The following is a 15,262-nucleotide window of genomic DNA, read 5'->3' as shown; positions in this document are numbered from 1 at the left end:
TTCTCTGTGTGGCCCTGGCTGTCCTGGAACTCACTCTGTAGACCAGGCTGTCCTCAAACTCAGAAATCCACCTGCCTGTGCCTCCCAAGTGCTGGGATTAAAAGTGTGCACCACCATGTTCAGCCTCTACATGGTTTTCTGATTTCAGCATTTGCTCGTATCCCTTGTATTCTGGCTTCCTTTGTTACTTTAATTATTCTTCAAAGGAATGTGCACAAGGAAAGTCCAGCAAAAGGTCTAACAGACACATATGCACACAGACTCTGGGAAAGTCCAGCCCTGGTGGGCAAGTCTAATAGACACATACACACACAGAGCTCTTCTCTTCTCCTCACCCTGCTTCTCACTATACATGAGATATGAGATACTTTTGGTTTTTTTTTGTTTTTTTTTTTGGTTTTTTGAGACAAGGTTTCTCTGTATAGCCCTGGCTGTCCTGGAACTTACTCTGTAGACCAGGCTGGCCTCAGAAATCTGCCTGCCTCTGCCTCCCAAGTGCTGGGATTAAAGGTGTGTGCCACCACCACCTGGCACTTGACATACTTTTCAGGATGCTCACATAGGAAGTCACAGACTGTTAATAGACTAGGTAACAGTCAAAGTGCAGTTGCCCCTTATTTAAGGGTGTGTTCCAGGACTCCCAAACTGCTCCCCACATATATGCTCGGATAAGGTTACCTTTCACTAGAGGAAATACACTCTATGCTTGTCTTTGATGTGTTCCAAGTGTTAGTGTTAATAATCTTGTATTTAGGACCCACTATTCAGCAAAATAAGTAATTCTTACAGCAACAGCTGAGGGACTAGCTAAGATCATTAAACAGACAGGTAATTCTGCAGTGCAGATCTGCTGGACAAAGGGATGATTCATGCGCTGGTAAGACAGCAAGAAACTTGAAGCTACTCAGAATGGAATCTTTTTAAAAGTTATGTAAAGGGCTGGTGAGATGGCTCAGTGGGGAAGAGCACCGACTGCTCTTCGGAAGGTCATGAGTTCAAATCCCAGCAACCACATGGTGGCTCACAACTACCCATAATGAGATCTGATGCCCTCGTCTGGTGCGTCTGAAGACAGCTACAGTATACTTACATATAATAAATAAATAAATCTAAAAAAAAAAAAAGTTATGTAAAACGTATGCATTATTTATTTCTGAACCTTCCCATTTAATATTTTCAGACCAGTGTTAACCACAGGTAACAAGCAACAGGAAGCAAAACTACAAATAAAAGAGAACTGGAATAACATCAGTCATCAAGCAACAGCAGACGGAAAACTGGAAGGTTGGACACAGGAGCTCAGGCCTGCTTTCCAAGAAGCAGAAATAGTGCGCTGAGTTCTAGATTAGCCTGAGCTACACATCAGAACTGAGTTCCAGAACAGCCTGGGCTACAAGGTGTAACCTTATCTTGGAGGAGGAGCAGGAGGAAGAGGAGCAAGAGAAGCAGGAGGAAGAACAGGAGGAGCAAGAGGAGGAAGAAAACTCACAAAATTCCATAATTAAACAACAATCCCTTTAACTACTGGATGAAAGAAGAAACCAGGATGGCAACTTAGAAAAGCTTATGAGACAATGGAAGCAGTAGACACCTCACTAAATGTGTAGACTATAACAGCACAGCGTTCAGCGATAGATTTATAGCTATAAATACTTATATTGTAAGATGAGAAAGCTCACTAATGAACAGCTTCACTTTATATCTTACAGAAGGAGAAAGAAGAACAAACTGAAAGCTAATGGAAGAGAAGATGCGGCAAAGGCGGATGTGGCACCAGGGCAGATGCACCCTGAACAGAGAACTAACCAAAAAACAGAAAAACAAGGATATCAAAAGCTGGTCTTTAAGAGGAATTCATGGTGGCACATGCCTTCAGTTATGGCACTTGAAGGCAGATGCAAAGGACCGTGGTGAGTCTGAAGCCAGGCCTGGACCACATGGAGACTTCTAGGACAGCCAGAGTCACATGGTGAATGCCAAAGCCCTATCTTAAAAACCAAAACTACATAAACAAGGAAAGATCAACAAAAGGGACAAAACTTTAGCTAGACAGAACAAGGGGGGAAATGGATAAAAAAAAAAAAAGCAGAAATATTACCAACAATTCTATAAACATAAAAAGAACTTAACAGTAAAAAGAATTCTATGCCAACAAACTGAATGACTATATGAAATGGAGGAAGTCCTAGACACACAAAATCTGCCATGATTAAACCACAAAGAATCAGACTCTCCTAAGGAGACTGGTTAGTAATCAAAATGTCCTGCTAAGGCAGCATGAATCTAAAGCTTTTATCTTCAATATAAGTAGGTTTGGTCAGGTAAGATGAATTCAAGTTCACCAACATATTTAAAAAAAATAATCATGCCAGGCATAGTGACCCTCTTAATCCTAGCACTTAGAGGCAAAGGCAGGTAGATCTTGGTGAATTCAAGGTCCCAAGACAACCAGAGATAAAGAAACCCTGTTTCAAAAAACAACAAAAGAAAATCAATGATCTAAGAACCCACTTCAAAAAGTCATAAAAATGAAAGACTCTAAAGTGAATGTACTTTTCACAGTGTTTTGGAAGAGCCAGGCAAATCCTAACTCAGGCTTTACTACCTCTGACAACTTGCAGATGCTATATCTGGACAAAATTTAACCTGAAAAATTGGTGTGCCAGGCCCTCAAATGTGCATACCCGTTCAAACACAGGAAAACACATTCCTCACAAAGTAGGGACTTCAGTTCCTACAGAGTTTCAGGCCCACCTCAAAACTCGGAAATTTGGTACAAAGCATGGGAGCGCCCCTGGCTGCTCACCAGTGTTGCGGATGATGTAGTCCAGCACCACCAACCGCTCAAACTGCAATAGTAGCTGTCGGTTCGTGTTCTCGGGAAGAGGTTCTGCTTCAAAACGCCGTAGCCAATAGTCTGCATCTTTGTAGCCTTCAACAAAGAGCTGGAATGACCCGACCTACAACCAAGAGGAAGGAACAAAAGCATCTCTGTAGAGGTCAAGTTAAAGACGGCAGAAGTAAGCCAGAGACTCACAAAGGCTCTGTGGAGTTCACACCAGAGAAAGGAGCATTTCCAGAGTATCATGCCTTTATCTCCTCATAGGTTCAGGAGAAAAGAGGTGGGGAAATTTGCTCACCCAAGCTGAAGAAGCCTATTCAAATGGTATAGATTCTAGAGGAATAAAGTGAGAACTGTTAGGACCCTGACAGAAATGAGAGAGACAAGAACCTCTGGCAGAAAAAAAAAAAAAAAGAACCACCTCTGGCAGGTCATTCACATGCACAGTTAAAGTCTGTAAGCACCCTGCTTCCCGCCTGAGTGATTATGCCACCATAAACCATCAACTTTGTTAAGTCACATAGGCGCAATCTATACCTTTGGTGGTAGCCCGATGCGGTTAAACCGCTGCCCAACTTTTGGCACTTTCTCTAATGCAAGCCGCTTGCCCCTGGACTTTACTCGGTCAATGGCACTGTAGTTGAAGGTTTCACTGGCCAGGTATACTACCTACAAAGTAAAGAGAAAACATACTTAGGTTAGACTTAAGTTTAAGAAAGGAGACTAGCGTGGCAGAGAACAGTGGGATGATCAGTAATCGTGTTCCTCTTCCAGAAAAGAGCATTTCTCCATCTTATGGTCCAGGGTAATCAATATGGCTAATTCTAGATAAGAGAATGTTGATAAAATGATGTCTATCTCCCACAACTCTTAGTTCACATTTCCTATTCTGTGACTCTGAAGGACTCTGAGATAGCAGAGCCACACCGTCTAACTGTCTCATATCCCTTGTGATGTGACGAAAGACTTGGACATGGGACTACATGTCCATGATCTCAGCAGTTAACACACAAAGGGAAGGAGGATCCACGCAAGGTGGAAGCCAGCCTGGTCTACACGGTCAGTCAGCTCCTGGCCAGAGTGAGCTATAGAGCAAGACCTGGTCTCAAATGTGCTACTAGAGGAAAGGAAGGGTAAAGACAAGAGAAGCTTCTGGGCGTGGTGTTTGTGTTCACTGTGTAAAGGTTAGCCTTCTGTTATTCAAATCCTGACTTGGGGTGGGGGGCTATATCTTGTCTCAATCTGGACGTGGCATTGTAATGCTAGGACAAGAACCTCCAGTCTCAAGTTTGTATAAACAATTCTTACCATTATTCTTTGCTTTCTCAATAAATGCTGAATTCCCAATGGCTGGGCAGAAGAGAGAATAGGACAGGACTTCTACTGGGAGTTGGGGTAGGGTGGGTGTGTTTTCGAGGAGTTAAGAGTGGGAGCCATGAGGAGAGGTTGGTAGAGCAGCTTGGCCATGGGGAGGAAAAAGACTTTAAGAGTTCATCTGAGGGCTGGAGAGATGGCTCAGCAATTAAGAGCACTGACTGCTCTTCCAGAGGTCTTCAGTTCAATGCCCAGCAACCACATGGTGGCTTACAACCATCTGTAATGGAATCCAATGCCCTCTTCTGGTGTGTCTGAAGACAGCTACAATGTACTAACATACTAAAATAAATAAATCTTTAAAAAAAAAAAAGAGTTCATCTGAACAACAGAAGCCCTAATTGCAAGTTTAGTTGGGAGCATGGCTGGGAGGTAGCCAGATTAGCTTAGGGGTTAATATAAATCAACAAACTCCCCAGATAATTAAGGTAAAGCCATAAAATAAATCTTGGTCTTTCTGTGTTACTGGAACTAGCTAAGATAGAGAAATGGAACTGCTGGATTAATTTACTAATTACATTTATATTAAAAGTAATTCATTTTACAGAAGGGAAGAGAAGGAAAGGGGAGGGGAGAGAAAAAAACAGGGGAGACGGTAGAAAGGAACAACAAAGAAAGAAAAAATACTGGTCAGATGGCCCATAAGTCAGGGCATTGGCCACCAAGCGTGACTACCCAAATGTAGCCCCCAGAATGCACAACTGTGGAGAGAGCATCGACTCCCACAAGTTGCCCTCTGACCTCACATGTTACCTAATTATTACTATACATAATAAATAAGTGTGGGAAAAAGTGTTTTCAGGCCATTTTTCCAGTTTCCACTTGAAATTCCTGGCCTGTTCAAGCTTCAGAGCAGCTTTCCCTGCCAGCAACTTTACTTGCTACTTCCGTCCGCCGCACACCACTCCTCTCTGTATGACTAATGGAACTGTCACCCCCTCACAGGAAACAGAGCAGCCAGTGAGTGACAACCACAACAGATGCTCAGATCAACTGGATAGAATCCTATCACAGAGTAGGGCAGGCAGTAAAGGGAAGAGGTTCCTCTTAGGATCTCCAGCAGCTCAATTTAAACTCGCAAAGTTATGTCTCAACTCAGCTTCACAAAGACAGGGAGTTTTTTGTTTGTTTTCCCGAGACAAGGTTTTTTTTAATGTCCTACAACTCATCTGTAGACCAGGCTGGCCTCGAACTCACAAAGATCCTCCTGTTTCTGCTTCTGAGATTAAAGGTGCACACCACCACCGTGGGCAGATTGTTTTTGTATTGTTGATTCTGATGCAAGAAAGCCTCAGAACTCATTATTGGAGGGAGTCAGAGAGGTACCGTTAATGATTAAAACAGCTTATAAAAACAGAAGGCCCCTCATCAAGCAAATCTCTCTCCGCCATAGACAGAACATTACTGAAAACCGTAACTGATCAAAATGCAGTTGTAAAGCACAGTCCCTACTGAGCCATCTACTCCATGCAACTTTTACACCCAAGGCTCCGAGATCACTGTGGAAGGGAGGGTAATAAGACAGAAAGAGCCAGAGGCACAAGGAGCTGCAAGACAGTCTTTTAAAAATGTCAGAAGCTACATCTATGAAGCCTCACCAATATGGCTGGCTAAATATGAGCACTGAACAAGACCACCACAAAGAGTCAGACTAAGGTGGGGGGGGGGGGCACATGAGGCCTCAACCCTATAGGTGATTAAGAAATGCCGAGAGCAGGAGAAGTAGCCTTCCCCACACCAACTAGTTATCTAATACCAATGGACAGCCCTGAGAACATATTAAAAACATCAGCATATAAACCGAGCATTACTTATTCACGTACTTAGAAACATACACACACAAAAATGATTAAAGACAAAGAGGTTGTGAATTTCAAAGAGATCAAAGGGGTGGTATACATGGGAGGGTTTGGAGGCAGAAAAGGGAGAAAAGAGAATTATATAATTTTTGAAAATCTAAAGATAATTTTAAAAAAAATCACAAAATGTATAGAGTATTAACATTATACCAGGCACTATGCTATGTGTTTTGTTTTGTTTTGTTTTTATTGTTTTTTGGTTTTTTGAGACAGGGTTTCTCTGTGTAGCCCTGGCTGTCCTGGAACTCACTCTGTAGACCAGGCTGACCTCGAACTCAGAATCCACCTGCCTCTGCCTCCCAAGTGCTGGGATTAAAGGCATGTGCCACCACTGCCTGGCTAGGCTATGTGTTTTATATGGATCCTGTATAATCTTAAAAAATCACTCTACGAAATAATAACTACTTCTATATTTTTACAAAGATAGTGAACATATATATACTAGGGGAGTCACTGATTTACCCACGGGTCACACAAATAAGAAGCCACAGAGGCCAGTTCTGTGACCCCAGCACTTAGGAGCCTAAGGCAGGAAGATCACAAGTTTAAGAACAGCTTGGGCTACATATTAAGACTGTATCTCTAACAAGAGGAAAGCCACTGAGTAGAATTTAGATTCAAGCCTTGGACCCTTTGGCACTGTACCCCAGAAACACCAGCAGAGGAAGCCAGAAAACAACTGTGGCTCTGTGCTTTTTCTACTAGCAAAGCACTGAGCAGGGAATATGGAAGGGTTCCTAGAGTCTCGAAGGGGCCTGACCTAGGATTTCGGGTTAGGAAACAGACTATAAAGCAATGATTATAAGATATTCTTAAACACTATAGAGTCATTAAGTTCCCTGAAGTCATATGAAATCAACTATGTGTTCAGCACTGCTTCAAAGGGAGAAGCGGAGTATGGTCCCAACTCTTTCTCACAATCTCAACTAAATCATAACAAATACAGGGGTGGGAGAATTGACTCTGTATTTAAATCTGCCCAGAACTGCTCCTTTCCTTTTCCTTCCCTCCCTATGCTGTTGTGCATTGAATTCCTGGCCCAACCCCAGGCCAGGACCTCTACTTTGATATGCTCAGACAAGTCCCAGGATGCCACAGCATGAAGGTAAGTGAGGGCAATTCCATGTCAGTCCTTTGCAGGGAGTTGGAACGCACGTTTTACTCTCACCCTCAGCCTAACCAAATTCTCTTTACCAAACTTTGCATAACAAGGTTTAGGTGACATCAGCTAATTTGTATCTAAAGGCAGACATGGTGGCACACTATAAACTCAGGTACTTGGGAGGTCGAAACAGGTGGATCACTGGAGGATAACAAGACCTTCCTGGTCTCTTAGAAAAGAGGGAGGGCTGGCAAGATGGTTTAGCGGGTAAGAGAGCACTGACCCCACTCTTCCAGAAGCCATAAGTTCAAATCCCAGCAACCACATGGTGGCTCACAACCATCTGTAATGAGATCTGACACCTTCTTCTGGTACGTCTGAAGATAGCTACAGTGTACTTATGTAAAATAATGAATAAATCTTTAAAAAAAAAAAAAAAAAGAAAGAAGGGAATGGAGAGAGACATGATGCAGTGGTTGAGAGTACTTACTGCTCTTTAGGAGTGGAATCCAGTATCTAGCACCCACATGAGAAGACTCACAATCACCTGTGGCTCCAGTGCCTGAGGACCCTCCGGTTGCACTTGCACACACAGCTCATCCACACATGCAGAAACACACACATCATTTTTTTTTTTAATTAGGAGGAGGAGGAGAGACAAAGAGAGAGAGAGAGAGAGAGAGAAGAAAGCGTACACTGGGTATAGTGGTGCATGCCTTTAATCCCAGCACTCAGGAGGCAGAGGCAGTCAGATATCAGTGAATTCTAGGCCAGCCTAGTATATATAGTACACTCCAGAACAGCCAGGGCTACACAGAGAAACCCTATCTCAAAGTCCACCACCACCACCATCCATAAAGAAGAAGAAAAGGGAGAGGGGAAAGGAAGAAAAGAAACTGTGTACTTAAATCTTGGCCTAGAAGTCCTTGAGAACGAGCAGTAAAAGCACCTAGGTTTATAACCAGCTTGCCTGAATACAAAGACCAAAGCAGCCCATGAATGTATACAAGGCACCTGTGAGATGCCTGAGATTGTATATAAAATGCATCTGTGTCCTGAGAGCAGCTTTAAACTGTAAGCCTGCTCCTACCACCCATGCCCAAAAGGCTGAGTATTCCAGATCTAAACAAGCCCTCCCTGGACCTGGCAAACCCAGAACTGGGTCACTGACCTTTGTGCGGGGTACAATGTTGAGTTCCAGTTTTTGGTCCACCAGGCTAGCCCCTGCCTCTGAGAGATAGCCCTGGTTGAGAACAAGGCAGTCTCGGCCAAAGCAGCAGGGACAGCAGAGCTTCTGCAGCCACTTGGTCCACTTGGGGTTAAGGTGCCCGTATGGCTCTTCATTCTTGGGCTTGAAGACAGCAACGATTCTCTACACAGACAAAACAGAGAGAGGGCAGGGAAGATGACTTCCAAGTCTGGGCGTCGATCAGTAGTAGATCAAATACTTAGCATTTATGAGGCCTTGAGTCGGTGGAGACAGGCTGCTAGAAAGAGCTACAGCCACCGATACCAAGACTCCTCGATCTTTTTTGCTTCACACCTTTGCTTTCCCCATCTTCCTTCTCTGAGGTAACACTGTGTTTCAATGTAAATGTTTGTAGAAAACAAAATAAATGTATGTTTCTAGGAGAAAGAGCAGAAGCCAACTTGGTAAGACAACTTGGGGGGAGGGGGAGGTTGCTCAAGACAGGTTTTTCTGTGTAGCTTTGGCAGTCCTGGAACTTGGCCTGTAGACCAGGCTGGCCTCAAACTCAGAGATACATCCACCTGCCTCTGCCTCCCAAATGCTGGGAGACACTGGGAGGGTGGGGGATTATCTAAGAAAGACAATCTAATAACAAAACAACCAAAAAAGAAACAAAAATCATAGCAGGAAAAGAATGTGCTACATGGTTACAATTGGGGTTTTCTTAAGACAGTCTGATAAGCAAAGTTCAGAAGAGAACACACAATTTATTTTCTCTATCCTACAGTGTAATCTGCTGTCCTGATTTTGTTTGTCCAGTCTTACTGTGGATCCCTGGCTGGCTCAGAACTCACCCTCTGACCTCAAACTAGGATCCACCTCCTCTACCTTTTGAGTGCTGGGATTAAAGGTGTGCTCTACTGTGGTCTCCCCTCCAATGCTGCCCTAATGTTGCTGCGGAATTGTGAAACTGAAAGTGCACTGACAGCCCTGGGCTGAAGCCGGCCACCTGTGGTGCAAGACAATAGCCCACAAACACAGCAGCTCCTCCTGAAATCACAGCTAACTTCTGCTAAGACTCCCCTTTGAAGTCTGCTCACCTTAAACAGACTGAGATGTGATGCCACTGAGAACCAGCGTCTCTGCATCTACTGTAGATGTATTTATGTTATGCATATGCTATGTTTGGATATTGTGGTTTCACTTAGCTGCCTGAATATAAAAACCCATTTTACCCCAAGTAAAGCACGCTTTGATACATTTACTTAGCGTCCTGTCTTTTGTTCTCGACCTGTTTATTCCCACAGGTCTGGTCCAACCACCAGTTCGAAGCTACCCATGACCCATGTAGATCCGCTGGTCGGACACTACACTCTACAACACCTAAATTCTGAAAGTTTTCTTCCACAGAACCTTAGGCCCTCTGGACCTGCTTTACATTTATCTCATTCCTTCCAGTCCCCAAACTGCTAATTCAAAGGAAGAGAAGCAGATATGCTAACTACATGAGTCATCTTATGACTCCTCTTCTTCCCTTACTTAACTCACAGCCAATCCAAGGATGGCTGGGTCATAAGCATTTTTTTTTTTTTTTTTTGTATCACTTCCTGAGTTAGGGTAGGCCACAGTAGACAACTTATAGCCATCTGCCTTCATTAAGTGAGTACTAGTGAATTGACTCAACCCATTACTAATAATGAACTAAATCTTGAGGCCAGATCCTTCAAAAACTTCTTATAAGGATTTGAAAAGAAAAGAAAAACCCTTAACTTTTTTTTCTTTCTAAAAAGAATACATTTACTTTTAAGGTCAATTTATTGGTAAAAGTAAAATATAAATGATATTATACCGGGCAGTGGTAGCACATGCATTTAATCCCAGTATTTGGGAGGCAGAGTCAGGCGGATTCCTGAGTTTGAGGCCAGCCTGGTCTACAGAGTGTACAGAGTGAGTTCCAGGACAGCTCAGGGCTATACAGAGAAACCCTGTCTCGAAAAACAAAACAAACAAACAAAAAAGATATTATAAGTCTTTGTAATTACTTTTTATTTAAAGACATGGTCTCACTATGTAGCCCTGGCTGGCCTTAAACTTGTTAGATAGACTAAGCTAGTTGAATTCACAAAAATCAGCCTGCCTCTGCCTCTCCAGTGCTGAGATTAAAGATATATGCCACCCATCCTGCCCCAGAATTACTTTCTTATCCAAAGTGGCTGGTAAGAAGCCTTGGCATGGAGCAGCTCTGTGCTCCTCTGGAACCCAGTTGCTGAGAAGCAGAGAAGCTGCCAGAGCCACTGGCGGATTCCTCAACAGTGCAGCACGCAGTCTCCAGTGAAAGGGATGGAGACATTCCAGTGAGGGCTGGGAGTACTGAGGAATAAATTAAATTCTTCTACTTGAAGAAAACAGAACTGGAAGGCCAATTTAGATAAGTTTTATTTATTACTGACCTCACAGGCCCCTCAACTTCCTCTCACCATGAGGAAAGCATTAATTGGTTCTTTAAAGGAATAAAATGCAGTTATCTCAGCAACACAGGGGTATCACTGGAGAGTACTGTATGTATTAAAGGATTGAGGGAATGAAAGTGGAGGGAGAACGGAGACGGAGAACTAACTAGAAGGGCATTCGGTGAGGGGGACACACACCTCTTAGGACTAAGATCAGACCCCAGTGCAACTCAGTTTAATTCTGCTAAACTTTGATCAGGACCTAGCTTGTACAATCATGTGGTAGGTTCAAGACACAAAGCAGCCTCTGTCCTAACTTTCAAAGCCATGGTGACTGCATATAGTGGACTATGATGCTGACAAATCAAAAAATACTCTCCTCTACAGAGGATGAACTCTGAAACACTGCTGTGAAAGAATACCATGATCAAGGCGACTCTTATAAAGGCAAACATTTCATTGGGGCTGGCTCACAGTTTCAGAGGTTTAGTCCATCATCATTATGACACCATCATCATTAAGGAAGCCTGGCAGCATGCAGGCAGATGTGGTGCTGGAGGAACCAAGAGGCAGCCTGGATGAGAGCAACTTCCACACTAGGCGGAGCCTGAGCACAGGAGCCCTCAAAGCCCACCTACACTGTGAAGGCCACACCTCCTAACAGTACCACTCCCTATGGCCAACCATTCAAACACTGAGTCTATGGGGCCTAACCATCCAGACCACCACACTACTCAAATTAAAACACACCTCCCAGTACTCAGCTAGGAGAGAAAAGGACTGACTTCCTCACCATTCTTTCTCCCTACATAGCTAATTCTTGTTACACTCAGGAGAACGGATCTGTATGGATCTGATTTTAAAAGCATCTTTCCGTTTGTTTTGGTTTGGTTTTTTAAGTTTTATTTTATTTATATGAGTCCACTGGAGCTGTCTTCAGACACACACCAGGAGAGTGCATCAGATCCCATTACAGATGGTTGTGAGCTATCATGTAGTTGCTGGGAATTGAAAGAGCCAAGTGGTGCTCTTTCTTTTCTTTTCTTTTCTTTTCTTTTTGTTTGGTTTTCCAAGACAGGGTTTCTCTGTGTAGCCCTGGCTATCCTGGAACTCACTCTGTAGACCAGGCTGACCTCGAACTCAGAAATCCACCTGCCTCTGCCTCCCATGTGCTGGGATTAAAGGTGTGAGCCACCACTGCCCAGCTGCAGTCGGTGCTCTTAACTGCTGAGTCATCTCTCCAGCCCAAAAGCATCTTTTTTTAACCCCCACTTACTATGTTCTCAGGTTAATGTAGAATACTATACAGCTATCTTAGGAAGTAGCAGCCCATAAACCAGAACTATACCAGGAACCAGGAGGCTTCTTGCTAGCTGGTGTCAGAATCCACAATCACTTACTGGAACCCAAGTTTCCCATCACTTAACAAGTAATGACCAACATAAGGGTATGATAAAGAGACCCCGAAAAGTGAAGGATCATACATTTGCAGCCCAGCTACCCACTAGAAAGACTGGAGATCTACTAGAGTCTAGGGGTACAAGGCCAGTCTTGGAAACAATGCTGAAGCCCCAGGGTCAGGCTCAGAAATAATGCTGAGACTCACATCTTAACAAACAAAATGATCCAGGTGTGATGGTGCAGGCCTGTAATGCAACAGGAAGTTCACAAACTAGGCCAGCCTAAGCTACATAGTAAGACTCTGGTCTCAAAAAAAAAAAAAAAGAAAAGAAAAGAAAAAGAAAAAAGAAAAAAAAAGAAAGAAAAGAAAAAGGATAAAGAAAAAAAGGAAAAAGGGAGAAGGAAGGAAGAAAGGGAAGGAAGCAAGGGAGGAAGGAAAAGAAAAAGGAAGGAATAAATTTATTTCTTTTTTCCAAGAACTCACACTTGAGTTTAAATAAATCACTCATGTACAGTGATATATCCAGAAGTGATTTTAGTTTAAAATTTGGTTGTTGGGGCTGAAGAGATGGCTCAGCAGCTAAGAGCACTGACTGCTCTTCCAAAGGACCTGAGTTCAAATTCCAACCACCACCTATAATGAGATCTGATGCCCTCTTCTGGTGTGTCTGAAGACAGCTACAGTGTACTTATTTATAGTAATAAATAAATCTTTGGGCCAGAGAGAGCAGTGACTGAGCGAGCGGGGTTCTAAAAGTCAATTCCCAACAACCAGATAAAGGCTCACAACTATCTGTACAGCTACAGCATGTACTTGTTTGCATAAAATAAATAAATAAATAAATAAATCTTTAAAATTTGTTTTGTTTTGTTTTTTTAAGTTTAGGGGTTAGCCAGACTGCTCGGTGAGTTAAAAAGTACTTGCCATCAAGTCTAACGACTGATTTCAATCCTCAGAACCTATTCGGCTTGAAGCAAAGAACTGACCTCATAAGTTGCCTTCTGACCTCCAACCTCATTCTGTGCATATGTGTACAAAAATTCAAAATAAAATTAGTTTGGTTCATACAATGTGGAAGGTTCTCAAATGCCTTCTTTTTTTCGAGTCAGGGTTTCTCTGTGTAGCCCTGGCTGTCCTGGAACTCACTCTGTAGACCAGGCTGGCTTTGAACTCAGAAATCGGCCTGTCTCTGCCTCCCAACTGCTGGAATTAAAGGCATGCGTCACCACTGCCCGGCTTAAATTTCTTCCTTTTAAGATTTCCTTCAAGATAGGCATGATAGGGGCTGGTGAGATGGCTCAGCGGGTAAGAGCACTGACTGCTCTTCCGAAGGTCCTGAGTTCAAATCCCAGCAACCACATGGTGGCTCACAACCATCCATAATGAGATCTGACGCCCTCTTCTGGAGTGTCTGAAGATAACTACAGTGTACTCACATAAAATAAATAAATAAATCTTAAAAAAAAAAAAAAAAAAAAAGCATGATAACACAGAACTACGATCCTCCTAAATTGTTAAAAATGAGTAAGATCCCCAACTAAGAGAGGGGGAGTCAGTCTTTTTAATGGTGTGATCCCTAGTAGGTCAACCACACTCCAGGGCATCCCAGATTAGATTAAAAGAAAATGCCAAGGGAGGTCAAGGTACTGAGGGTGAACTTAGGAGGAACTGGGGGAGTGAATATGATAAAAATATATAAAATTCTCAAGGAACTGAAATATTATTTTTTAAAAAGATTCTGGGGCTAGATGGTAAGAACACTTGTTACCCTTGCAGAGGACCCAGGTTCACTTTCCAGCACCCCGAGGGTAATTTATAATCACCTGTAACTGCAGTTCCAGAGGCTCTGACACCTCCGATCTGAGTGTAACAGAAAAGAACTTCGTCCTCATACCTAGTCAGGTTTCAGTATCTCACATCATCTGGTCTCTGAGTCTCTGCTCTACACACAAAGGGAAATGATTGAGAGCAGGCAAATAAAGCCTTACATATATTATGAAACTACTCGTCCCTGGGCCCTCAAAAGGCATTTTCAGTGATCCCTGGGCCATACTCTAAGAATTACTGTGAGCTGCAAACTATTTTACTCATAATTTGGGTGTGGGATAGCTCCCTGTACCAGATGGCAGATAAAGCTTTAATCTCATGACCTATATCCATATAGGATATCATTAAAGTGTTCGCTCGTTAAGATCTGGTGGTGGCTATCAATATGGTTCTTTGTTTTGTTTTGTTTTGTTTTTCAAGACAGGGTTTCTCTGTGTAGCCTTGGCTGTCCTGGAACTCACTCTGTAGAACAGGCTGGCCTCGAACTCAGAAATCCGCCTGCCTCTGCCTCCCAAGTGCTGGAATTAAATGCATACGCAGCCACCACCACCGCCTAGCTATCAATACGGTTCTTAACCAAGTGGAAGAATGAGAGGATTCTTCTGGCCGGGTGAGGAAGTTGAGGAAGTCATCTTTTGCTGTTTTTCAAATACTGAATGTGTTTCTTCTGTCTGTATATGCAAACAAGAAAACTGTTTTTTAAATGTTATTTACAGGCACGTGTACACTTACAAAAAAAAACAGATCCTTTAATCCGAGCATTCAGGAGGCAGAGTGTGTCAATCACTGTGAATTCCAGGCCTGCTATGTCTACACTGTGAATCCCTGTCTTTAAAAAAAAAAAAAAACAAGCTAGAGTGGTGGCGGGGACCTTTAATCCCAGCACTCACTCACAACAGATGGATCTCTGAGTAAAGGCCAGCCTGGTCTTTAGAATTCCAAGTCTAGGGCTGGCAAGATGGCTCAGTGAGTAAGAGCACTGACTGATCTTCCAAAGGTCCTGAGTTCAGATCCCAGCATGGTGGCTCACAACCACCCGTAATGAGATCTGACGCCCTCTTATGGTGTGTCTGAAGACAGCGACAGTGAATTACACCGGAGTGAGCAGGGCCGGCAGAGGTCCTAAGTTCAATTCCCAGCAGCCACACACACGATGGCTCATAGCCATCTACACAGCTACAGTGTACCCATACACATAAAATAAATAAAATATATCT

The 15,262-nt window shown here is 43.2% G+C and overlaps 1 protein-coding gene across 1 annotated transcript in view; it reads right to left on the bottom strand.

Annotated features, from left to right (window-relative positions):
• Nucleotides 1-15,262, bottom strand: part of Pi4k2a (phosphatidylinositol 4-kinase type 2 alpha) — a 33,703-nt gene that overhangs the window by 13,641 nt on the left and 4,800 nt on the right. The window contains exons 2-4 of the mRNA XM_031390343.1: nt 8,349-8,549; nt 3,380-3,511; nt 2,807-2,960 (exon numbers count right to left, since the gene is read on the bottom strand). Coding sequence (XP_031246203.1) covers nt 2,807-2,960; nt 3,380-3,511; nt 8,349-8,549 — 487 coding nt within the window. The remainder of the gene's footprint in view (nt 1-2,806; nt 2,961-3,379; nt 3,512-8,348; nt 8,550-15,262) is intronic.

This window comes from Mastomys coucha, unplaced genomic scaffold (genome assembly GCF_008632895.1).
Source record: "Mastomys coucha isolate ucsf_1 unplaced genomic scaffold, UCSF_Mcou_1 pScaffold21, whole genome shotgun sequence".
NCBI lineage: Eukaryota > Metazoa > Chordata > Mammalia > Rodentia > Muridae > Mastomys > Mastomys coucha.
Note: the sequence above shows the minus strand (reverse complement) of the source record. Positions and strands in the feature narration are given on the sequence as shown.